Here is a 23036-nt window from a genome sequence, read left to right as displayed (position 1 = left end):
GGACAGGTGGCAGCTTAACAGTGAGGGGAGGGGCATTCTTCCAAGAGAGGACTTCAGCCTGTTTCTTTTGTTTTTTGTTTTTTTAATATATTTTTTATTGATTTCAGAGAAAGAGGGAGAGGTAGAGAGAAACATCAATGATGAGAGAAAATCACTGATTGGTTGCATGCAACCCAGGCCTGTGCCCTGACCGGGAATTGAACTGTGACTTCCTGGTTCATAGGTCGATGCTCAACCTGAGCCATGCCAGCCAGGCCAGCCTGTTTCTTTTGTAGGGATAGAGCCCCAAGGAGGGGACAGAACTCAGATGGCTGAGTGAGGTGTGACAGATGGGGCTGGCACCTCAGAAATAGCCCCAACCCCAACCCCAACCCACCACTGTATCCCCACCAGGCTGGAGGGGAGAGGTCAAATGGGGCATGTGGAAGTGGCCGGGGGGAGGGGGGCGTTCTCCCCAGCTCACAGCTGGCCGGCTTGCTCTCCTGCAGAAGCCCTGCCTCTGCTCCCCGTGGCCAGTGCCTGCCATGCCCTGCTGGCCCCGCCCCCTCCCCAACTCAGCCAGACTTCAGTCCCCAAGCACACAGGCTGCCCAGCACTATCACAGCTGTCATCTAACTTCTATTAAATTGCTAATGCCAATCTCCCTTCCTCAACGGTAAGCTCTACGATAGGCCCATATCTGCTCTCTGCTTCCAAGAGCTCAGCACCACGCCCAGCCTGTGCTGGGTGCTCAGTGAATGTCCCTGGAATGGAGGGGTGATCTAAGGTGCAGAGAAAGAGGAGGGTAAGACGGACTTTGCAGAAGGATGAGGCTGGGGACAGACTTGCTGGCCTCCGGTGTGTCCTGGGTCCTGGTGGGCGCAAAGGTGAGAGGGGTGTGGGCAGCAGCGCAGCCACCCTGGGCCGGAGCCCCACATTTCTCCCTTGTGTGGCTCTAGCTCTAGACAGGGCCCTTCTCCAGACCTGCCAACACCTGAGTAGCAACCCCATCTTAAATCCCCTCTGGCCCGGCCGGGATGGTTCACCTGAGCATTAACCCATGAGCCAGGAGATCAGGATTCAATTTGTGGTCAGGGCACATGCCGGGTTGTGGGCTCCATCCCCAGTACGGGGCATGTAGGAGGTAACCAATCAATGATCCTCTCACCCCTGATGTTTCTCTCTCTCCCTCTCCCTTCCTCCCTGAAAAAAACAACAACAAAAAACCCCCATATTAACCCTCTGCTTGGAATACCTGGAGTAGCTGCTGCTCTTTTCCTAACCTCTAGGTCAGCAACAAACAAGCTAGTTTATCCACATTTGCTATATCCTAGGCAATTTGCCAGACATAGGCTGTGGGTGAGTAAGGGAATAGCAGCGCATAAGCCTTGCTCCCAAACAGCTCAGTCCAACAGGGATGAAAAAATGAGCCTGGGCCTCCCGGGCAGAGCATTCCAGGCCGTCCCTGCAGCAGGCCCGCCACACCTGCCAGGAGTCCCAGTGGGGGACAAGTCAGGTCCACAGACACCAAGCCTCCAGCAGGGCCCAGGCCCTGTGGGACACTCCCAGAGCAGCCGTCCTCCGGCTGTGCCATCGGTTCACGGCAGAGAGACTGCATATTTGGGCCTGAGTTCTGTCACCTGTAAAATGGGCATCACGCCCTAACCGGTTTGGCTCGGTGGATAGAGCGTCGGCCTGCGGACTTGAGGGTCCCAGGTTCAATTCCAGTCAAGGGCATGTACCTGGGTTGCGGGCACATCCCCAGTGGGGAGTGTGCAGGAGGCAGCTGATCGATGTTTCTCTCTCATCGATGTTTCTAACTCTCTATCCCTCTCCCTTCCTCTCTGTAAAAAATCAATAAAATATATTTTTTAAAAAATGGGCATCACCTGGTTATGCTCTGATTTTAGATCCTGAACGTGCACTGGCTGCCTCCTGGGACAGGCACATCAGGTGGGGTCTGTGGAAGGCAGAAGGTGTGCCAACTATGGCCACTTGGCAGGGCACCTGGCAGGCACAGGCACTCAATAAATGTCACCTGCTACTCCCTTTGGTAACAGTGCTCACCGAAGACTCTCGAGGGCAGGAGAAGGCAGGGTCATGGTGGCTGCTCTCTCCGGAAGCTGCAGGGATTGGGGTGGGCCCAGGGCGGGTCCCCCTTCCTTGGGGCTGTGTCCTTGAGTCTGCAGAGAGCTCTGTGCGCCGTTGCCCAGGCAGGAGAAGCTTCCAGGCCTCGGCAGAGAAGGCCAGTGGTCCCCTCCCCCAGCTGCCAGCTCGGGACCCTCCCAAAGGGCAAGGGGTGCAGTTAAGATAGTTGCTGGCAAGTGCTGTCCTTTCCCCCTGACGCTAGCCCTCAGGGGTTCTCACCACGGAGGGGGCCCTTATGCAGGACAGGGCTGCTTTCAGCAAGATGCTCTGGACAGGCAAGTCCTGGGAACAGAAGGACACCCCTCTGAGGGCACAATGCAGGTGCAGTTCTAGAACCCTTCATTCTAGAACCTGCCCTTCTTTCCCAGAGCTGTCCCTCCCCACAGCCTCAGTCCCCACCCTGAGCTCTCGGCCCTGGCCACTCCCCTGCCTCTGCCCCAGTCCCAGCAAAGCTTTCCAAAGCCACGAGGGGGTGCAGTCCCTCAGACACAAGTCAGGCCTCTGCCACGCCCCTCCCCCTCCCCCTCCCAAGAGCTGGACAGCCCCAGCTCCGTCCACAGTGCCCTGCCCTCCATGAAGGGCAACAGCAGGCGAAAGCTGGACCAGCGAACCTTCATGGCCCAGGTGCGTGAGTGCAGGGACAAGGGCTACCTGCTCTCACCCAAGAAGATCGGCTCCGGGGCCTTCTCCAAAGTCTACCTGGCCTACGCCACCCAGGAGCGCATGCAGCACAACCCCCGGCTGGCCTCCGACCTGCGGGGCAAGGGCCACAGCATGGTGAGGCAGCCGCCGCCGCCCCGCCCAGGGCTCGGGTGCCCTCCAACCCAGCCCTAGTGGGCCCCATCCTAACCCTTCTCAGGCACCTCCCAGCCGTGCTGGCTTTCCCCCAATCAATCCCACATGCTCCCTGGAGGCCCAGGCTCCCCAGGCTGACCGCTTGGAGTCCTTGGAGACCTGAGGAAGTGCCCTGATAGGAGGGAGGAAAAGGCAGGCGCTGTCTCCCAGGGCTCTGCTCCCCCCCCTCCCCACACCCCCACCAAGGTCAGCATGGTGCACAGGACCTGGGCCCTGCCCTGTCACTCCCTGCCCTGGGCTGTGGTCTGCCCACAGCCGCTCCCACCCACCCCTACAGGTGGCCATCAAGATCGTCTCTACTGCTAAGGCCCCCGTGGAGTTCGCCCAAAAGTTCCTGCCCCGAGAGATCTCATCACTCAACGCCACGTACAAGCACCTGAATGTGGTGGGCAGAGACCTCCAGATGTCTGACCCCATCCTGCCCAGCCCCTGTGCCAGCCCTCACCACGCCTGCCGCCCACCCAGGCCTGCCTCCTTCCCCATCCTGACACCCCAATCTAGGGCACCGACAGTCCCTTCCTGGGGTGCTAGCAGGTGGGTGGGGTCCCGCAGGTGCAGCTGTACGAGACCTACCACAACAGCCAGCGTGCCTACCTGGTCCTGGAGCTGGCGGGCCGCGGCGACCTGCTGGAGCACATCAACACGGTGTCCGACCACCGCCGCTGCCCGGGGCTGGAGGAAAAGGAGGCCCACGGGCTGTTCTGGCAGCTGGTCAGCGCCGTGGCCCACTGCCACAGCGCGGGCGTCGTGCACCGGTGAGTGCCCGCCCAGCCCACCCCGGCCTGCAGGGAGAGGCAGGCCCACCTGAGCCAGGCCCAGCCCCACCTGCACTTCCCCACGCAGGGACCTGAAGTGCGAGAACATCCTGCTGGATGACCAAGGCTTCCTGAAGCTGACAGGTGCGCCCTCAGCCCAGCTCCCGCCTGGCCCAAGCCTGTGCTGACCCCTGACCCAGCCACTCACCTCCCAGGTGCCCTACCCCCACCCCACCGGTCTGCTCCAGAGTGGCTGACCTTCAACCCTCCCAGGAGGCCTGCCCCCCACCCTTGCCTACAGCCACCCTGCAGGCACCCCCACCCCCATGCCCACCACACAGCCCTCCCTCCCTCACCCCTCCCCGTTGCCTCGCCTGCCCCGCCCCCGGCCCCCTGCACAGACTTCGGCTTCGCCAACCAGTCGGCGCTCAAGAACGCGCTGCTGAGCACCTTCTGCGGCTCCGTGGCCTACACGGCGCCCGAGATCCTCATGAGCCAGAAGTACAACGGGGAGCGGGCGGACATGTGGAGCCTGTGAGTGTCCCCCGGGGCATCCCGCGGGCCAGGGCCCGGGGCGGGGTGGGGGCCGCCCCAAGACCCCCGCCCCCAGAGGTGTCATCCTTTACGCCATGGTGACCGGGAAGCTGCCCTTCAAGGAGCGCCGGCCGCACCGCATGCTGCTCCTGATGCGCCGCGGCCCCGCCTTCCCGCCCGGCCTGTCCCCAGGTGAGCCCGCCGCCGGCAGGAAGTCTGGGCGGAGGGGCCATTCTGCGCCCGGAAGAGGGGAACCGGGGAGAGACTCCGCTGGCACCCCCTCACCCCACCCCTCCCGCCCGCTGGTGAGGGGGAAGCTGGGAGAGGCGGTGGCCACCCCAAAAGGAAGCCTAGGGCAGGCTGCCGGCTCTGTGCGCGTCTCCCCATCAGTGACGGGGCGCGGAGGTGGGGGGGGGTCCGAGAGGGCAGCGGCCAAGGGGGCAGACGCTGCAGCCCTCGCCCTCGCCCTCAGAGTGCCAGGACCTGATCCGGGCGCTGCTCCAGCTGCGCCCCTGCGCGCGCCCGGACCTGCCGCAGGTGGCCGCTCACCGCTGGATGCTGCCTGCCCCGCCCGCGCTCTTCCGTTCGGCGCTCGGCGTTGCGCCAGGTGGGGCGGTGCCCGAGGGGCGGGCGGCAGGGCTACCCCTCGGAGCCCCGCCTGACCCCCCGATGCGTCCACAGCAGATAATCCGGCGGAGCCTAGAGAGGACTCCGAGCCCACCAGGCCGCTTCGGCAGCTGCGTCGCCAGCAGCAGCAGGGGACCCCCAAGAGTGCCTCCGGCCCAGCGCCCCCGCCCCCGGAGGCCCGCCCTAGCCGAGGGGCGGGCTCTGCCTCTGCTGGGCCGGGGCTCCAGAGCATCGCGAAGGCCAGCCCCCTTCGCCATAGGCCCCCTTCGCTGTGCTCCCCGAGCGCCCTTAGGCGCGCGCCAGGGCACCGCCTGGTCAGCCGAGGGCAGTGGATGGACAGGGTGGAGGCCACATAAACCGTTTATTCTGTGGAGCCGAGGTGTGAACCAGAGGCCGGGGAACTGGGAGCCTCCTTAACTGGGGAGAAGGCGTCCACGCGCCCACGTGCCAGAGCTTCAACGGGGAAGGAGAGTGGGAGGGACCGCGCGCAGGGAGACACGAGGCACCGTGAGCACCTGAGCGCCGCCTCCAGGGGCTGACACAGCAGGAGACAGAGGGCGCGAGGGGTGGCAGAGCTGAGGACCCCTGGGGAGCCTTGCCGGGCCAGAGCACCAGGGCGTCCAGGCCTGGAGGGCAGTACTTGGGTCCTATGCAAAAGATGGCAGTAAATTTGGCGAGAGGCCCAGGAAGGGCATAAAGAGGGGTGAGGGCCACAGAGAGCCTACCAGGGACAGCCTAAGTGATTACTTGGAGGATGCAAAGTAGGGGGACCACCCATGGCGGGGGTGGGGGGGGGGTAGGTCTTGTGCTGGCCAGGAGCTGCGGGAAGAACAGGGTCTGGAGGGCTGGACATTGCAAGCCTGAGAGGCCAGCTGGCGCTTTCGTCCCAGGGTTCCACGGGGCCAAGGCCGCCACCAGGTGTGAGCAGTGCCCCTTCCTGCCAGTCCCACCCAAGTCCCTCCACCTGGGGGCCCTCTGCTGACCCTCAGCCTCCATGGCCTGACCTGAGACCTTCACCAGCTGCGGCCTGTCCCTGGGCTCTCCGAGAGCTGCACCCCGACCCCCCCCCAGCCTGTCCTGGGAGCGCTAGTGGGGTGCTGCCTCCCCTTCATCCTCTCCACCTTTCCACTTGACCCAGACCCTGTTCTTCCCGCAGCTCCTGGCCAGCACAAGGGGTGAGGGCCACAGAGAGCCTACCAGGGACAGCCTAAGTGATTACTTGGAGGATGCAAAGTAGGGGGACCACCCATGGCGGGGGGGGGGGGCGGTAGGTCTTGTGCTGGCCAGGAGCTGCGGGAAGAACAGGGTCTGGGTCAAGTGGAAAGGTGGAGAGGATGAAGGGGAGGCAGCACCCCACTAGCGCTCCCAGGACAGGCTGGAGGACGGGCATGGCTCCCCAGGCTAGCCCAGCGGAGGCACCTGAGGGCCACAGGACCTGGCCAGCTCCTCTGAACAAGTTACATTTTAAAAATATATATTTTTTTATTTATTTCAGAGAGGAAGGGAGAGGGAGAGAGAGAGAAACATCAGCGATGAGACAGAACTATGATCGGCTGCCTCCTGCGCGCCCCATGCTGGGGATGGAGCCTGCAACCCGGCTCAGTGTGCCCTGACCTGACCAGGAATCAAACCGTGACTCCTGGTTCATAGGTCAATACTCAACCACTGAACCACGCTGGCCAGGCACCAGCTGCATTTTTGCTCAAGCAACAGGGCACAGGGAGGTGCCCGCAACCCTCCAATGTTTCAGGGCATTAGCCCGAGAGCCCTCAGCATGAACCCAGAGCTTAAGTGTAGCTCTGCTTCTCAGTAGGGCACAGCCTCGGAGCAAGGTGACCCAGAGCCCTGCAGGCAGCTGCAGGAAGGCCTGATCTGGGAGGCCAGGACGGGTGGGCTCGTCAAGGTGGGCCTGGAGCTGGCGATGGCCTGTGCAGGTGCCTCAGGTGGGTGCAGCCCCCTCCGCCTGTGGCTCTGGAGATAGCTCCCGCTCCTGCTGCTCCCGCAGGCACTGCTCCTGCTCCTGGCGGTCCAGCTCCTGCAGCTGCCGCTCCACAGCCTCAGGCACCTGCACTTCCAGCAGGTTTTCCATGCCACGCTCCGGCTCATCCCCAATCAGCACCTGCAGCAGCGGAGGCAGGTGAGCAGGCGCTGGCACACCGTGGGCACACCCCACCCCACTCCTCCTCCCAAACCCTGCACCCACCTGGATGAGTTTCTCACAAGTCCCCCGCACATCAGACTCAGGCTCCCAGCTGTGCAGCTCTCGGAGAATCAGGTAGGCTCCCTGGTCCCTCACCTGCTGCCGACCAGGTGCTGTGGCCGTCAGCTGAGCGAGAGCAGACGTTAGGCAGATGTCAGCGTATATGTTGGGGGGTGGGGTTCCTGCAGCGGGACCCCTGCTCACCAACATGATGGCCTCAATGAGCATCTTCCGGATGTCAGCATCAGACTCCCGCTGCTTGTCTGGTGGCAGGTACTGCAGGTCCACGGGCAGGCCTAGGGGTGGATGTGGGAGTCCTTGGGTCCCTGTGCTGGGTCACCGGGCCAGACCCCACCTTTGTCAGCCCCATCTGTGCTCAGCCACTCGCGCTAGGTGGTTTCAGGAGGGGCCCTGATGGGGACAACTCCTCCCCCTCCCACTCCTGTCCTCCCCTCCTGCTAAGCCAAGCCTGAGGCTCCACCTAAGCCACTCACGCTCCATCTCCTCCTCAGAGAAGTCCTCAGGCCCAGCCAGGGGCAGTAGCAAGAAGGGGAGAATGTCCACCTCGGGCCCCAGCAACCATTCGTGGTGTCCTGGAGGGGGTAAGAGACGGGGATGGGGGCCACTCCAGTCTAGAGGGGCCCTAGAATTCAGTCTCCCCCTCCATTGCCCCCCATCGCAACGGCCTCCGATCCCCCAACCACTCACGGTGTTCGAAGCAGCAGTTTCGCAGCGTCCCCACGACCCCGCCCCTGCGCACTGTGGAGTCCGGGTACTGGGTGAGGGGCAGCAGCCGCTGGACCACGCACCTGAAGGGAGGGGCCAATCAGTGCTGTCCCTGCTCACTCCCCTCCCCGCGGGCCGCCTGGGGCGCACCTGTCCCGGTCCAGCAGGAAGGCCCTCGCTGCGGGTCGCTGGCTGAGGTTGGAGAGCACTGGACCCAGGTAATGCAGGGGCGCGCGGGCGTTGTAGCCGGGCGTGCACAGCGCGCGCACCAGCCGCTCCAGGCCGGCCTCCCCGGGCTCCGCGGCCGTCAGCGCCTCCATCAGCGAAGCACACGGCGCCGGCTCGCGGCTGAGGTTGGCCAGCACGGCGGCCGCCTCCTCCGCCCAGGGCCACTGTGGGTCCAACGCGCGGCCGAGCAAGCGGGCGGGCAGCCCCGGCGCAGCCGCCAGCAGCGACTCGTGCAGGCTGGGGTCGGCGGCCAGGTTGACGAGGGCGCGGGCGGCGTCGCGGGCCGGGGCCGGGGCCGGGGCCGGGGCGGCTGCCGCCGCCAACTCCACCAGCGCCCGCAGCAGCGCCGCCTGCCCAGCCAGCAGCGTCCGGCCCGGCCCCGAGCCCGTCAGCGCCAGCACGTGCCCTGCCGCCGCCTCCTGCAGGTCCGCCCGCGCGCCGGGCGCCAGGAAGGGCAGGAGCTTGGCCGCCTCCGCCGCCGCCTCCGGAGACAGCGACCCCTCGGTCCCAACGCCGCCGGCCGGCGCGCCCGCGTCCGCCGCAGCCTCCCCCGAGCCTCCCCGCATCTCGCGATCGCCCGGGAAGCTCCGCCCGGGTCGGTGCGCCGCGCCGCGCCCCGCCCTGCCACTGGGCCCACGGCCCCGCCCACCAGGAACACGGAAGCCATGGAGGCCAATCCGAGGCCGAGGACTCTGTGAGGGGGCGGGGCCAGATCGTGGGCGGGGCTTCGCCGAGGCGCGGAGCATTGTGGGACTGGGTGCCTGCCGGAAGCGGCTACCTGGTGGGAGGACGGGCCCTGGGGCCCCTCTGGCGCCTTCCCCGGGGTGACCCGCGTCCCAGCTGGCTGCCATCACGTGCCCCCCCCATCCTGGGCTGGGCAGAGGCCCACCTTCGCTGGGAGAGACACGGTCAATGACATTGACTTGCAGTGTTAGACCAGCCTCGCATTCCTGCCTAACCCCGTTTTGTTCATATATTTTCAATTTTATTATTTTTTAAAAAATATTTTTATAGCCCTAGCTGGTTTGGCTCAGTGGATAGAGCGTCGGACTGTGGACTGGAGGGTCCCAGGTTCAATTCCGCTCAAGGGCACATGCCGGGGTTGCGGGCTGGATCCCCAGTGGAGGGCGTGCAGGAGGCAGCCGATCAATGGGTCTCTCTCATCATTGATGTTTCTATCGCTCTCTCCCTCTCCTTTCTTCTCTGAAATCAATAAAAATGTATTAAAAAAATAGTTAAAATGCTAAATTTTATTTTTAAAAAATATATTTTTTGTAGATTCTAGGGAGGAAGGGAGAGGGAGAGAGAGAGAGAAATACCAATGAGGAGAGAGAATCATGGCTTGGCTGTCTCCTGCTCGCCCCCTCCTGGGGTGGAGCCGCATGCGTCCTCGCCTGGAACCAAACCGCAACCCTTCCTTCCTCAGGCCTAAGCCCTAACCACTGCGCAACCAGTTCCGGGAGACCGCTCTTCTTTCCTATTACAAGGTTTTCCCCATTTATCCTTTGTCGTGGATTATTTATGTATTTTACTTTCACAGGGTTACAAGCCCCTTAAAAGATAGGTATTGCCCTAGCTGGTTTGGCTCAGTGGATAGAACTTCAGCCTGTGGACTATAGGGTCCCAGGTTCGATTCCGATCAAGGGCACATGCCTGGGTTACAGACTCGATCCCCAGTAGGGGGCGTGCAGGAGGCAGCTGATCAATGATTCTCTCTCATCATTGATGTTTCTCTCTTGCTCGCTCTCCTTCCTCTCTGAAATCAATTTTTTTAAAAAAAGACACAGTGCCTTCTTAAAAAAAAAAGATGGGTATTATTTTTATCTGCACTGAGGACTAGGATGCTAGTCCTAGGAGCAGTGACCCCTGAAGCCTGTAGGTAACAGGTCCAAGAGCTGGGATTGGCCCCCGACGCAGGCCCATGAGGAGCGCACCCCGCAGCCGCAGGCCCGACCTGAGCTGTGTGAGTCCCGTGGGAGCGGAGGAGGTGCCACCCTTCCAAGGACACTACATGCTCCCCGTATGCAGATCCCGCCCCTAAAAGCAGAACATTTCTGGGGAGTGGAATGGGAGGTTATGGGTAACACAGGTAAACGGTGCCCTCTGGTGGGCACTTTTGAGACAAAAAAGTGCACCTTCAGGGCCCACTTGTAGTCCACAAGTGTTTACAGAAATCACCAGCTAGGGAGCTTTAAATATTTCCAAGATAAATGAAAAGGTAAAAAAAAAAAAAAAAAGGAAATAATTTCAAAGTTAAAATTACAAGAGTTGGCCAGGCTGGCGTGGCTCAGTGGCTGAGCATCAATCCATTTTTTATTCAGCAAATATGTCTATCTTTCCCTTCTAAGTGTTCTGGTTACCTTGTGGTACACTTAGAGTTTTATTTCCAATATTCAGATCGTCTGGAAGTTTCTCCTGTCAATAATGTGAGGAAGGGGTCCAGCTTCATCTTCTATCTGCACACCCTGTGCTGAGCCCTGGGCCCAAGTGTTGAGATGAATACTAATGAATTTCATCCTCACCGCAGTCCTGTGAGGTATCCCCTTTCATAGATGGGGAAACTCAGGCTTACAGTAACGCACCTCACATCACACAGGAAGTGGAGTAAATTTTTTTTCCCTTCTGTTTTGACTTCTATAGTGAAAATCCCATTCTGGCTTTCTCTCCATTTTTTTCATTAGGGTGTGTGATTCTTCTTCTTGTTATTGACTTGTAGAAGTTCTATGTTTTGAGGGTGAGTCATTTTTAATTACATGTGGCCTGCCTTTTCACTCTCTTAATGCTATATTTCAGTTAACAGATTTCTTCATTTAAAAATAATTGCATATTGTTATGTATTTTAAAATATTAATGTTTTCATTTATGGTGGTTGTTTTTTTACCTGTTTACCCTTGCCCTACTTTCTCATATTGTTGTTTTGTTTGGTTGTTTTTTGTTTGTTTTTTGTCATTGTTGTTTTTGGTAATCCTCCCTCACCCGAGGATAGCTTTTCCATTGATTTTTAGAGAGTGGAAAGGAGGGAGCGGGGGAGAGAGAGAAACCTCGATGTGAAAGAGACTCATTGATTGGTTGCCTACCACACAGCCCCAACCGGGGCCAGGGATTGAACCTGCAACCCAGGTATGTGCCCTTCATGGGGAATCGAACCTTCAACCCTTCAGTGCTGGGTAAATGCGCTAACCAATGAGCTACACTGACAGGGCTCATTTTTTAATTTTAAAAGCTTTTGTTGCTTTTATAATTTGAACCATGAAAGCCAGCAGAAGCAGACCACCATAGGCCGCACAAACCCCTTTTAAAATGGTTCCGCCCTGCAGCTCTCCAGGCTGGCACCCTGGCCCTGCTTGGCCTCAAAAGAACCCTCTACTCGGCAGCCCCATATCAGGACCCCCTGCGCAGCTCGGGGGCGATGGGGAAGGTGTGGGAGGCCAGCTGTAACCAGAAAGCCCTGGGGAAGCAACCTCTAAAGCCGGAGGCTGAAGACACTCACGGGAAGGAAACTGCTGCCCGGGCAGCCCAACCGAAGGGTGTGAACGCCAGAACAGGCCCTTCCCCGGCGGCCAAGTCCCCGGGGTGCACGGGAGTCCCTGGGAGGCTTTCCAGACCCTGCGCTTCACAGATAGTCTGTCCCCGGCTGGTGTTAAGTTCAAGGTCCTGAGGACACGGCCCCTTTCATTGCTTTTTGGACGAGACAGGAGTCCTTCTAGCCTAAAGGGAGCGATGTGCCAACAGGTTCCCAGTCTCTCCTGCATCCAAAGACCACAGCCCCTGCCCGGCTGGCCTGGCTCAGCGGTTGAGCGTCAACCTATGACCCAGGAGGTCACAACTTGATTCCCGGTCAGGGCACATGCCCGGGTTGCGGCTCAATCCCCAGTGGGGGGTGTACAGGAGGCAGCCAATCAATGATTCTCATCATTGATGTTTTTACCTCTCCCTTTCTCTCTGAAATAAATACAAATATATTTTTTAAAAAAAGACTGCAGCCCACCCACACCTGTAGCCATCCAGACCCCCTCCTCTCCCCGGAACACCTGGCCACCGCCTGGCTTGTAGTCCACCCTCCCTTCTCGCCCTCAGTAACTGACGGAGAAATGCTGGTTGATGCCTGAGCAGGGACGAGCCCACACTAGGGCTCCCTGCCTGGGTGGACAGGCCTGGCCCCCCATGGGCTGACCACAGCCCCGACCCTGTCCCACCGACTCCACCAGCCACCCCTCCCTGCCCACCCTGGTGGCCCCCAAAGATGGTCATGGCACCTAGTTTGCTGGCTGGACTTTATTCCAGTCCCCAGTCTTGGCCAGGGGTGGACAGCGGGTGGAGAGCTGTGTCCTGAACCCCTGCTGGAGGGCAGGTGGGGCTGGGACCAGGGTCTGGCCGAGGTCGCCAGCGGGTCAGCGGTAGAAGTCCGGGTCTGCAAGGTCCGGCAGGAAGTAGCGCTGCAGGGCTGGCTGCAGGAGCAGGGGCGGCAGCGGGCGGGCAGGCCTGGGCCAGTCCACGGGGAAAGGCCGCAGCTCCACCCGAGGCAGCGGCAGCTTCAGCGTCCGGATGGAGCCATCGAGGGTCCGGCCCTCACCGTGCCGGGCCAGCATCTGGCCTGGGGTCATCAGGGCAGTGAGGCCTGGGGTGAGGTTGAGGCCCCGTGGGACCCAAGCTGGGGTGGGGGTGGGGTGGAGCTCAGGGTCCAATCTCTACCCCTGTCCCCACTCACCCCTCAGTCTCATTGCAGATCCCTGGAGCTTGATCTCCTGGAGCCTGAGAATGGGGTCAAGCCTAGGGTGGTAAGAAGGTGGGTGTGAGCCCTGGCTGGTGCAGCTCAGTGGAGAGAGCGTCAGCGTGCAGACTGAAGGGACCGAGGTTCGATTCCAGTCAAGGGGGACATGCCTGGGTTTCAGACTCGATCCCTATTAAGGGGCATATAGGAGACAGCCAATCGATGATTCTCTCTCATCATTGATGTTTCTCTCTCCCTCTCCTTTCCTCTCTGAAATCAATAAAAATATATTTTAAAAAATAAAAATAGCCAAAACCGGTTTGGCTCAGTGGCTAGAGCGTCAGCCTGTGGACTAAAAGGTCCCAGGTTTGATTCCGATCAAGGGCATGTGCCTGGGTTGCGGGCACATCCCCAGTGGGGGATGTGCAGGAGGCGGCTGATCGATGTTTCTCTCTCATCGATGTTTCTGACCCTCTATCTCTCTCCCTTCCTCTCTGTAAAAAATCAATAAAATATATTTAAAAAAATAAAAAATAAAAAAGAAGGTAGGTTTGACTGAGCCAGGCCCCCAGCCCCCTGTGGGCCCTGCCCCAGCTGGTGCCCCGCGCCCTCAGCCGCTCACAGGTGATCGCGGGGCTGTGGCACCACGGCGTTGGGCGGCAGCGCGTGCAGCCTCTGGTCCCCGGCCACCTCCTGCAGGCAGCTCCTCCGCTGCTTGCAGAAGAAGTTGAGTGCGTCAATCGGCCCCAGGTCCAGCATCTTTGACCGCGACCAGTCTGTCTGCTCCAGCGGCAGTGGGTGGTCAGGCATCGCATCGGGCGCCGAGGAGCGCACGTGGATGTCGGGCACGGAGGAGAAGGGCATCAGGCTCTCGGAGAGCGTGCGGTGGCTGTGGTAGACGGGGAAGTGCGAGACCAGCTGCTGGACCTGGGGATCCAGGTCTCTGGGCAAGCCCGGCTGCAAGGGTGTCCAGGAGACGGTGGAGAGCGTGGAGTGCACCGAGGGCCCCGAGGAGATGGGCGACAGCACAGTCTCAGAGACCTTGGGCAGCACCTCTGACAACCTGGCAACTGACGGCTGCAAGGCTTCTACCTGCGGGGGAGAGGGGAGGGGGTGGGGGCAGGAGGCCGAATCGGGGTGCTGCTCCTGGACCCCAGCTGGACCCCGCTGCAGACTCCCTCCCAGGAAGAAGCAGGAAGATCCCGAGAGAGGCGGGACTAGGAGGACAGGTGCCGTGGATCTAGAGCAGCGGTTCTCCACCTTCCTAACGCCGCGACCCTTTAATACAGCTCCTCATGTTGTGGTGACCCTCAACTGTAATGTTGCTACTGTTATGAATCGTCACGTAAATGTCTGATATGCAGGATGTATTTTCACTGTTACAAATTGAACATAATTCAGGGGATTGTCAAAGGCGGGGGGGGGGGGGAAGCACACATATGTAATACCCTTTGTAATACTTTAAGCAAACACAAAACAAAAAAAACCAAATTGAACATAATTAAAGCATAGTGATTAATCACAAAAACAATATGTGATTATGTACGTGTTTTCCGATGGTCTTAGGCGACCCCTGTGAAAGGGTCGTTCAACCCCCAAAGGGGTCACGACCCACAGGTTGAGAACCGCTGATCTAGAGCAAGGCAAGGCCTCCCAGCCTCCCCTGCTCTCCCTGCACCTGGGGAAAGCCCTGGGCAAGGCAAGAGGTTCCACTGGCAGGTCCCGTCCCCCTCCCACCTGCAGGAGGTGGGTCATCTCCTCCAGCTTCTGGGAACAGCAGCGGCGCAGCACGGCCTTGCAGTGCAGGTCCATGTCCTGCACCCAGGTCATCATCTCCCTGAACAGGAAGCCCTCCGGGTCCTGGAGGCCCAGCCCTTCCAGCAGCTTCTTGAGCTCAGGCCTGCAACAGGTGAGGGCGGCTCATGGCTCATGCCGCGTCCCCCAGCTCCTGCCTCCCACCCCTGCTGCCGAGGAGGGTGGGCGGAGGGCAGCCTCACCTGCAGGAGGCCGGCGAGTAGAGGAGGTAGGACATGAGCTCCAGCACCACCTCACGGGATTCCAGGGAGCAGGCCAGCTGCAGCTGCAGAGCCAGCATCACGAACTGCCTCTGGGTCTTTTCCTGAGGACCGGCAGGAGGGCGATTTGTGGGGCCGGCCTGGAGCATGACAGGGCGGGTTGGGGCGAGGCGGGCGGGTGGGGCGAACCTGGAGGTTGGGGGGCTCGTCCAGGTTGAGCAGGTACTTGAGGGTCTCCTGCAGCTTCTTGTAGAGGGTTTTGCTTATCTCAGGCAGCAGCCTCAGCAGCGCCCGCAGGATGTGCACACGGTCCTCCCAGGAGGCCTCCTTCAGGAGGTCCATGAGCCGCGAGGCCAGGCCGTCCACCGTGCCCACCTCGGGGTACGCCTGCAAGGACAGCGAGCTGAGGCGCTGCCCCTGCGCCACTCCCCCCTCCCCCCAGCCAGCTTCCCAGCCGTCCCCCCCTCAAACCTCCAGGGTGAAGATGGGGAAGAGCTTTTTGAACCAGTTCTGGATGACAAAGAAACGCAGGAACCTGGGCAGGTGCCCGTAGCGCAGTTCCCAGAGCGAGTGCCCGAGGCGGTGCTGGTGGCGGCGTAAAAAGGTCTCTGTCCTGGCAGTGGTCTCCCGGATGCGTCTCTTGGCCAAGGACTCATATTTCTGGATGGTGGTGGTGGCGTGGAGGGCCGTGGTGACCACTGAAGGCATCGCTTCCCTCTCTACTCTACTCACTGCAGCCCTGCTGGGGGCCCGCCCCTGCGTCACTGCCGACGTCAGCAGTTCCTGGGAGAGCTCCGGAGATGAGAGGGGATAGTCCAAGGTCCAGTCCAGCTCCAGGTCCAGGTCCAGGTCCAGGTCCTCATCCCCCTCATCCGACCACTGGATCTGGCTCCTGGTGTGGGGCTGTCTGCCCCGCAACAGCCACAGGTCCTCCTGGCTGCCCGCTGGCTGCAGAGGGGACAGCACCACTAGCCACTGGCACAAGTGGCACCCCCCTCGCCCCTGCTGCAGAGCCCTCCCCGGCCCACAGGGCGAGCGCCAGCCCCGCCCCTTGCCTTGGAGGAGTCTCTGGCGGTCAGCTGAGGGAGGTGCCCCAGGCCGCTGACCTCCTGGGGCAGCCACATCTGCTGCAGCGCCACGGAGTTGGGGACCCAGCCTGGGAAGCGGATGGGTCTCTGCAGGTTCTAGGGGTAGAGGACAGCCTGGTGGGTGAGGACCCGACTTCTGGCCTGTTCCAGAGGCGGTCTGGGCAGAGCACCTGCCACCGCCCAGCTTCCTGCCAGGCCTCCAGGTGCTGAACGGGTGCCCCCACACAACACACAGGCAGGTGGAGCCTTCAGAAATCACGGGGAGCCCTGGCTGGTGTGTCTCAGTGGATAGAGCAGCGGCCTGCAGACTGAAGGATCCCGGATTCGATTCTGGTCAAGGGCACAGGCCCGGGGTTGTGGGCTCGGTCCCTAGTGGGGGGCGTGCAGGAGGCAGCCCATCCATGATTCTCTCTCATCACTGATGTTTCTATGTCTCTTTCCCTCTCCCTTCCTCTCTGAGATCAATAAAAATTTATTTTTTTAGGAAAAGAGAGACGATGGGGAGCATCATCAGGGTGACCCCTGCAGGGAGGGCCTGGGCGGGGGTCTCACCTTGTAGTGCTGAACAGAGGCGGGAAAGAAGCCCCCGAGGTCGGAGAGGAGCTCTTGGGGCCGCCTTTCCAGCAGCAGCGGGACCTGGGGATGGGCCAGGGGCTCAGAGCCCAGCGGGGACTCAGTGCCCCCCTGCAGCTCTGCCCTGGGGGGCGGCTTGTAGCATCCCCCCTGCCTGGCCCCTCACCCTGTGCTTCAGGTGGGAAGACGGTGCTTCTGGGGCTGCAGGCGTCTCCTGTCGGAGCTGCTCCGACTGCAGCTGCAGGTCCATGCTGAGACCCAGGAGGGAGCTCAGGGAGGAGTGGGCCAGCAGCTGGGGCACGGGAGGAGTCAGGGTGGGGGGCAGGGTCCTGCAGTCAGGGCAGAGGGGTGGCAGGGGTGGGAGGCCTCACCTGGGATGCCCTGCTGTGTTCCCGCTGGTGGGTGCGTGGGATGGGCAGGGTGACTCGGGGAGGGTGGGGGAAGCGCCGGCTCAGGGCCCCCCGGTCCCGTGGAGGCAGCATTTTGGGAGAGTGAGTGCAGACCCCGGCCTTCGCCAGACTGGGGGTGACACCCGGCAGGGTGGACACATCCCCGTTCTTCTCCACTGTGATGGCCATGCTGGTCCACTGCTGGGACTCTGTCCTGGGATGCATGCCCTGGGGGTGCAGGCAGGGCAGGGGGTGGTGTCAGAGCCCCAGGATGGAGGAAGGGGCTGGGTCCGGGCTGGTGCGGGGAAGCACCCCACCCACCAGCAGGGCTGGGCCGTAGACCAGATACAAGTAGTTGTCAAAGGCCTCCAGCTGCTGCTTCCAGGAGAGCGGGGCCGGGGCTGCTGGTACCACTTGCCCCCGTCTCAGCTGTTGAAGGTCTTGGTCCCGGGCTAATAAGGGTTCCAGGTCCTGGGGCAGGGGGTCAGGGGTCAGCCAATTCTTCCCGGAGTCTTGCCACGTGCTGCCCAGATAACCACAGGATCCCAGGCCTGCCCCAGGGATGTGGCCCAAGCCTGGGCAGCGGGCAGGGCCGGGCATTGGGGTGGGGAGGGGTCAGGATCCACCTCACCTCCTTCAAGAGTGGCTGCTGAGGTACTGCCGTCCAGTGGCGGATGAAAGACAAGGCCGAGCTGCAGACAGAGATGATAGGAGGTACACTAAGCGGGACTGGACTGAGGCCGGGACAGTCATTCAGGAGGGTGGCCAGGCCCCTGAGGGGGCACAGGAGGCGGGGGGGGGGGGGTGCCAGGGCTGGGACAGGCTTGAGGTGGCCCCAGGGGCCTGGGAGCCCCGGGACTTCGTGCTGGGACACTGGGGGCACACAGCCAGACCTTGAGCCAGGGCAGCTGGGTGGGAGTCTCCAGGTTGGCTCAGCAGGCCTGCTGGCTGAACTGAGGCTGGCCACCCCATGCAGGCTGGCCAGCCTCTGCAGCTGGACTGAAGTCAGCGACTCCTGGGTGGTCAGCGGCAGGGGGAGGTCATCGAACCCATCGGGGGGCTTCTGGCACAGCTTCTGAGCAGGGAAAGGAGCCTGGATCCCCGCCCTGGGAGGCTTGTGTGCCCGCAGCAGCCCCCCCCCACAGCCCCGGGCTCACGGCACACCTTAACCAGGTAGGTTGTGGGCAGGTAGAGCCTGTGGGATACCAGGCAGAGGCGGGAGCCCAGGGCTAGCACCAGGTCCCCATTGTTGCTGGAGAAGGTCAGAGCCTGAGGCGCTCCATTCAGCTGCAGGAGTCTGCAGGGGGTCCAGGGCATGAGGCCAGCCTTGCTCCAAAGAGCAGGAAGCACAGGGAGCAGGAGGGTGAGAGGCTCTCTCCCCTGTTCAGCCGCTAGACTCTGCTGGGGGCGAGGGAGGGGCGCCCAGCTGGCTGCCCCCAGGCTCCCAGCCGGCCATTCCCGCCCTCCCTCCCTCCCGCATCAGGGCCCAGCCCACCGCAGGAGGCGGTTCTCTGTGGTCCAGATCCGCATGGTGCAGTCCAGGCTGGAGGAGGCGTACAGCTTGAGTGTGGGGCAGCAGCACAGGCCTGGGGGCGAGGCTCGGAGTCAAGAATCAGGGCCAGCCCTGGCCAGTTTTGCTCAGTGGATAGAGCCTAGGCCTGCAGACTGAAGGGTCCTGGGTTTGATTCGGGTCAAGGGCACATGCCCAGGTTGCGGGCTCCATCCCCAGTGGGGAGTGCAGGAGGCAGCCGATCAATGATTCTCTCTCATCATTAATATGCTCCTATCTCTCTCTCCCTCTCCCTTCCTCTTGTGAAATCAATAATACACACACACACACACACACACACACACACACACACATATACATACACTAGAGGCCCGGTGCACAAAAATTTGTGCACTCCGGGGGGGTCCCTCAGCCCAGCCTATGCCCTCTTGCAGTCTGGGACCTCTCGGAGGATATCCACCTGCTGGCTTAGGCCCGCTCCCTGGGGGGATCGGGCCCAAGCTAGCAGTCAGATGTCCCTCTGGCAGCCTGGCAGCCCTCGGGGGATGCCCACTTGCCAGCAGGGAGCAGACCTAAGCTGCATCCTTAATGCTGCTGAGGAGGCGGGAGAGGCTACCGCCACCACCGCTGTGCTGGCAGCCATCAGCCTAGCTTGTGGCTGAGCAGAGCTCCCCCTGTGGGAGCACACTAACCACCAGGGGACAGCTCCTGCATTGAGCATCTGCCCCCTGGTGGTCAGTGTGTGTCATAGTGACCAGTCATTCCCAGTCGTTCTGCTGTTAAGGTCAATTTGCATATTACCCTTTTTATAGGATAGAGGCCTGGTGCATGGGTGGGGGCCAGCTGGTTTGCCCTGAAGGGTGTCCGAGATCAGGGTGGGGGTCCCACTGGGGTGGCTGGCCAGCCTGGGTGAGGGGCTGATGGGTGTTTGCAGGCTGGTCACACCCCCTCCAGGGTGGGGATCCCCACTGGGGTGCCTGGCCAGTCTGGGTGAGGGGCTGAGGGCCGTTTTCAGGCCGGCCAAACCCCCTGACGACGGAAGCTCCCAGCCTCTTTTTTTCTTTATTTTTTATTCTGGGATTTATTTACCTTCTATAATTAAAACTTTGTAGCCTTGAGTGGAGCTCAGAGCCGGCCAGAGTGGGCGGAAAGCTTGGCTTCCTCCATCGCCAGGGGCAACCCAAGCCTACTGCTCACTCCGGCTCCGTGGCCACAGCCGGCTGAAAGCAGGTATCTGGGGTTTATTTATCTTCTATAATTGAAACTTTGTAGCCTTGAGGGGAGCTCAGAGCTGGTTGCGGCAGGCGGGAAGCTTGGCATCCTCCATCACTGGGGCAAGCCTCCTGCTTGCTCCAGCTCCGTGGCTGCCGGCCACCATCTTGGTTGGGTTAATTTGCATATAGTTGCTCTGATTGGCTGATGGGCATGGCTTAAGGCGTAGCGAAGGTACAGTCAATTTGCATGTTTGTCTTTTATTAGTGTGTGTGTGTGTGTGTATATATTTATATGAAAAGAACCACCACCTGGCCCCACCCCTCGGCCCTGCCCCCTCACCAGTGATGTGGTCCAAGTGGTCGTCCTGGGGCCGGTGGTCATAGCGCTGGCTGCTGCGCAGGCCAAACTGCACCAGCCCGTAGGTGGCGCTGTCGGGATCCTCGAAGGCCACCATAATGTTCTTCCGGAGCGCGCACAGCGCCAGGGCGGGGTGGCAGCAGGAGAAGGTGCGTAGTGGGCTCAGGCTCTCTTCCGAGTAGGGGAACATACGCCACATCTTCACTGTCAAGTCCCCGCCTACCAGGTGGGGCAGAGCCAGCGCTAGGCCTTTGTGCAGGGAAGGGGTTCCCGGCTCTGGGGCAGCGGGAGGGGGTACTGACCGGAGGACACGACGCTGTTCCAGGTCGATGCGATGGCAGTGACCGGACCCGGGCTGTGCGCCTCTGTGTGGAAGACGGGCTCCAGTGTGTGCCAGCTGAGCACTGACAAGGTGCCGTCCGTGTGCCCCACCAGGGGCAGGTACCTGCAGGCGACACCAGCCTGTTGGCACGGGCCCCACAGGCCCGCCCGGCCCTCACTGGCTCTGACACCTACCTGTTCTTTTCTTTTCATGTACATCATTTTTAAAAAATGTTTTTATTGGTTTTTTAGAGAGAGAGGAAGGGAGAGAGGGAAGAGAGAGAAACATCAATGAGAGAGAATCATGGATCGGCTGCCTCCTGCACGCCCCCCACAGGGGATCCAGCCTGCAGCCCCGGCATGTGCCCTGACTGGGAATGGAACCTACAACCTCTTGGTTCCTGGGTCGACGCTCAACCGCTGAGCCAGACGGCCGGGCCACCTACCTGTTCTTCTCCTTCCAGGTTCGGATGTCGCTGTGGCCCACCTCACCTTTGTGCTGGCGCACCGTCTCCCAGCTGGAGAACGCGCTCCTTGGGTCAGTGAGGTGGCTGTAGAGGTGCAGGCAGCAGGGCCGGGGCGCCGGGCGCGGCAGCGGGCTCTTGCGGAGCAGCAGGCGCATGGGGCTGCACGCCGCGTTGGCCCGCACCAGGTGCCCGGCGCGCGTCAGCAGCCACAGCACCTCGCGCGGCAGGCAGTAGGCCACGGCGGCGGCGCAGTCCTCAGGCCCGAGCAGCAGCGCGCTCACTGTGCGCCCCGTCTCGGGGTTCACCAGGTAGACGGAGCCATCGGTGCAGGCGCACACGAGGCGAGCGGGCAGGTATGGGGACAGGGGCAGCTCGGGCGCCACCTGCAGGTGCAGGATGGGTGCGGAGAGCTGCGCCAACGGTGAGTATAGCTCGCGCAGGCACCACAGCTCCACGCTGCCCGCGCGCACGGAGAGCACCGGCCAGCCGGGGCTGGCGGGCGCCAGCAGCTGGTTCACGCTCTCTGACCGCGTGCTCTGGCCCCAGTAGCTCAGCATCACTTCGCCCACCTGAGCCACCGCCTGCAGGTCCCACGTGCGGAGCGTCCCATCCCCAGAGGCGGACAGCACCAGGGTCGTGTTGGGGAGCACGGCCATAGCTGTCACCGGGCCTGCAGGAGGGCGCGTGTCACTGGGGTGCACCAGGGACTGAGAGAGGGGAAACTGACCAGCTCGGGTGACGATAGAGAGAGAAGCTTGGCCAGAGATGGCAGAGATTCCTGACGGCGCAGCGCTCGGCTGGGTGGGGCGAGCAGGGCCTCGAGAGCCACGGGGGCGGGGTGTACCTGTGTGGCCCACGAACACCATCCGGATCTGCCAGTCGGCCCCCCACACCTTCACTGTGCTGTCTCGGGAAGCTGTCACCATGGCCTCCATCTCCCCGCAGTACGCCAGGTCAGAGATGGTGCTGGGGGAAGGCCCCGCGGACTCAGCATGGCCTCCCGGGAGCCTCTGCACCCTGCCCAGCTGGCTTTCCCTCCCGCGACTCCCTGGGCCCCCTCACGTTTTGTGGAGATCCTGGCGCACGTCTGTGACAGTCCAGGTGCGCAGATCGAAGGTGAGCACAGCCGAGCCATAGGCCGCGAAGCAGCGAGGGATGTAGTTGGGAGTCAGGGGCCCCAGAGCCAGGCGCGTGAGGGCACCAGCGCAGCTTAACTGGGGCTGCAGCGAGGGCCCGCAAGGCAACAGGCAGCGACCCTCTAAACGGAACTTCCAGAGCGCCAGGCCTCCGCCCGCCTCCGCTACCAGCAGCAGGCGCAGGTCCGGCACCGGCAGGCAGCAGATGGGCTCGCGGCGGGGCGGCCGACCCGCTCTCGGCTCACTCAGCCACAGCAGGCTGAGGTCTGGCTTTAGGATGGCCAGCCCTGCGGGGCCCCAGCCCACGAAGCGGCTCATGGAGCCCAGCGGGCCCCGCACAGCCACCAGCCCCGTGAGTGCCACGGGGGCCGGCAGCGTCCCGAGAGCCCAGCCGTCCTCTCGGTGCAGGTGCAGGCAGCCCGCCCCGTCCAGCACCACAAAGCGTCTCCCCGCGGGGTCCTGCGCCACCGAGCGCAGCCCGGCCGCCACCTCCAGGCGGCGCAGCGGCTCCAGTCCGTGCGTCAGGCGAGCCACGCGCAGCTCGGACCGCTTCTCCTGCGGGCAGGCCGGGTGGGCAGGCGGTCAGTCCACGGGGGGGAGCGGGGAGAGAAGGCGCCCCGCCTCCGGAGCCCAGAGGCTGGCTGGCTCCTGCTAGGGACCCCGAGGGGAGCCGCCAGGCCAGGAGCGAAGCCTCCGGGCAGGTGCCGTGGGCCAGGCGCACCTTTTCCACGACGTTTCGGAGGCTTCTCCGCAGCAGCAGCCACAGCAGGCGGGCGCGGGCGCGGGCGCTGGGGGCCGTGCCTCTCCGCCAGGAGCTCCTCAGGAAAAGCTTCGGGACCAGCTTCGTGAACGACAGCTCTGCGGGCCGCGGGGGCAGCGCCGTCAGTCACCGCCACGTGCGGCCCGGGCCCCAGCCCGGAGGGCCCGGTGGGTGCGGGGCTGCCCGAGGCGCTTTGGGATCCGGCTGACATGGCGCCTGGGTGAGGGCCAGGCCGGCTCACCACGTTCTTCGAGCAGCCCGGGGTCTGGGACGCCATAGTTGTCAGGGTCATTCAGGTCTGGGTCCAGAGTCATGTCTTCTACTGAAAAGGCGTTGCCGACCTCGGACACATCCGTCTCCATTTTGGCGGCTTAACAGCCCCTACTGCCCGTTGCTAGGATACCAGGGGACGTGGCCCCGCCCCCACGCAGGCCCCGCCCCC

The 23036-nt window shown here is 62.2% G+C and overlaps 3 protein-coding genes across 3 annotated transcripts; 1 reads left to right on the top strand and 2 right to left on the bottom strand.

Moving 5' to 3' along the window:
- Window positions 1–2700: 2700 nt before the first annotated feature.
- LOC132219779 (testis-specific serine/threonine-protein kinase 5-like) lies at window positions 2701–5254 on the top strand. The gene is made up of 8 exons (XM_059672360.1): window positions 2701–2904; window positions 3260–3367; window positions 3535–3737; window positions 3826–3881; window positions 4139–4271; window positions 4348–4463; window positions 4744–4878; window positions 4953–5254. The coding sequence occupies exons 1-8, from the start codon at window positions 2701–2703 to the stop codon at window positions 5252–5254; spliced, it is 1257 nt and encodes a 418-aa protein (XP_059528343.1).
- A 1101-nt stretch (window positions 5255–6355) lies between these two features.
- HGH1 (HGH1 homolog) lies at window positions 6356–8657 on the bottom strand. The gene is made up of 6 exons (XM_059672543.1): window positions 7975–8657; window positions 7807–7907; window positions 7593–7691; window positions 7303–7394; window positions 7102–7224; window positions 6356–7017 (listed from the first exon to the last, which is right to left on the bottom strand). Exons 1-6 carry the CDS (start codon window positions 8616–8618, stop codon window positions 6838–6840), a joined length of 1239 nt encoding a protein of 412 aa, XP_059528526.1. The 5' UTR covers window positions 8619–8657; the 3' UTR covers window positions 6356–6837.
- Window positions 8658–12312: 3655 nt separating this feature from the next.
- Window positions 12313–22958, bottom strand: WDR97 (WD repeat domain 97). Its single transcript, XM_059672359.1, has 22 exons — window positions 22725–22958; window positions 22556–22692; window positions 21761–22389; window positions 21543–21664; window positions 20678–21368; window positions 20213–20355; window positions 19893–20129; window positions 18324–18414; window positions 17993–18125; window positions 17460–17903; window positions 17150–17299; window positions 16811–17056; window positions 16606–16731; window positions 16419–16502; window positions 15807–15962; window positions 15250–15753; window positions 14968–15165; window positions 14761–14882; window positions 14282–14663; window positions 13386–14053; window positions 12761–12822; window positions 12313–12646 (listed from the first exon to the last, which is right to left on the bottom strand). Exons 1-22 carry the CDS (start codon window positions 22954–22956, stop codon window positions 12444–12446), a joined length of 5760 nt encoding a protein of 1919 aa, XP_059528342.1. The 5' UTR covers window positions 22957–22958; the 3' UTR covers window positions 12313–12443.
- Between the last annotated feature and the right edge of the window lie 78 nt (window positions 22959–23036).

The sequence above is a fragment of the Myotis daubentonii genome, chromosome 17 (genome assembly GCF_963259705.1).
Source record: "Myotis daubentonii chromosome 17, mMyoDau2.1, whole genome shotgun sequence".
Taxonomy (NCBI): domain Eukaryota; kingdom Metazoa; phylum Chordata; class Mammalia; order Chiroptera; family Vespertilionidae; genus Myotis; species Myotis daubentonii.
This window is presented reverse-complemented; position numbering and strand designations above follow the sequence as displayed.

What these genes read in the sequence shown, in the direction of transcription:
- LOC132219779 (XM_059672360.1), top strand. Translation starts at nt 2,701, where the DNA reads ATGAAGGGCAACAGCAGGCGAAAGCTGGACCAGCGAACCTTCATGGCC. An exon ending in AGGCTTCCTGAAGCTGACAG is followed by an intron (nt 3,882 to 4,138) that starts GTGCGCCCTCAG and finishes CCCCCTGCACAG; the next exon opens with ACTTCGGCTTCGCCAACCAG. An exon ending in CGGGCGGACATGTGGAGCCT is followed by an intron (nt 4,272 to 4,347) that starts GTGAGTGTCCCC and finishes CCCCGCCCCCAG; the next exon opens with AGGTGTCATCCTTTACGCCA.
- WDR97 (XM_059672359.1), bottom strand. Translation starts at nt 22,956, where the DNA reads ATGGAGACGGATGTGTCCGAGGTCGGCAACGCCTTTTCAGTAGAAGAC. An exon ending in GGCCCGGGCCGCACGTGGCG is followed by an intron (nt 22,693 to 22,724) that starts GTGACTGACGGC and finishes CGCGGCCCGCAG; the next exon opens with AGCTGTCGTTCACGAAGCTG. An exon ending in AGCAGCCACTCTTGAAGGAG is followed by an intron (nt 17,300 to 17,459) that starts GTGAGGTGGATC and finishes CCCCTGCCCCAG; the next exon opens with GACCTGGAACCCTTATTAGC.
- HGH1 (XM_059672543.1), bottom strand. Translation starts at nt 8,618, where the DNA reads ATGCGGGGAGGCTCGGGGGAGGCTGCGGCGGACGCGGGCGCGCCGGCC. An exon ending in TCATTGAGGCCATCATGTTG is followed by an intron (nt 7,225 to 7,302) that starts GTGAGCAGGGGT and finishes GCTCTCGCTCAG; the next exon opens with CTGACGGCCACAGCACCTGG. An exon ending in CTTGTGAGAAACTCATCCAG is followed by an intron (nt 7,018 to 7,101) that starts GTGGGTGCAGGG and finishes CCGCTGCTGCAG; the next exon opens with GTGCTGATTGGGGATGAGCC.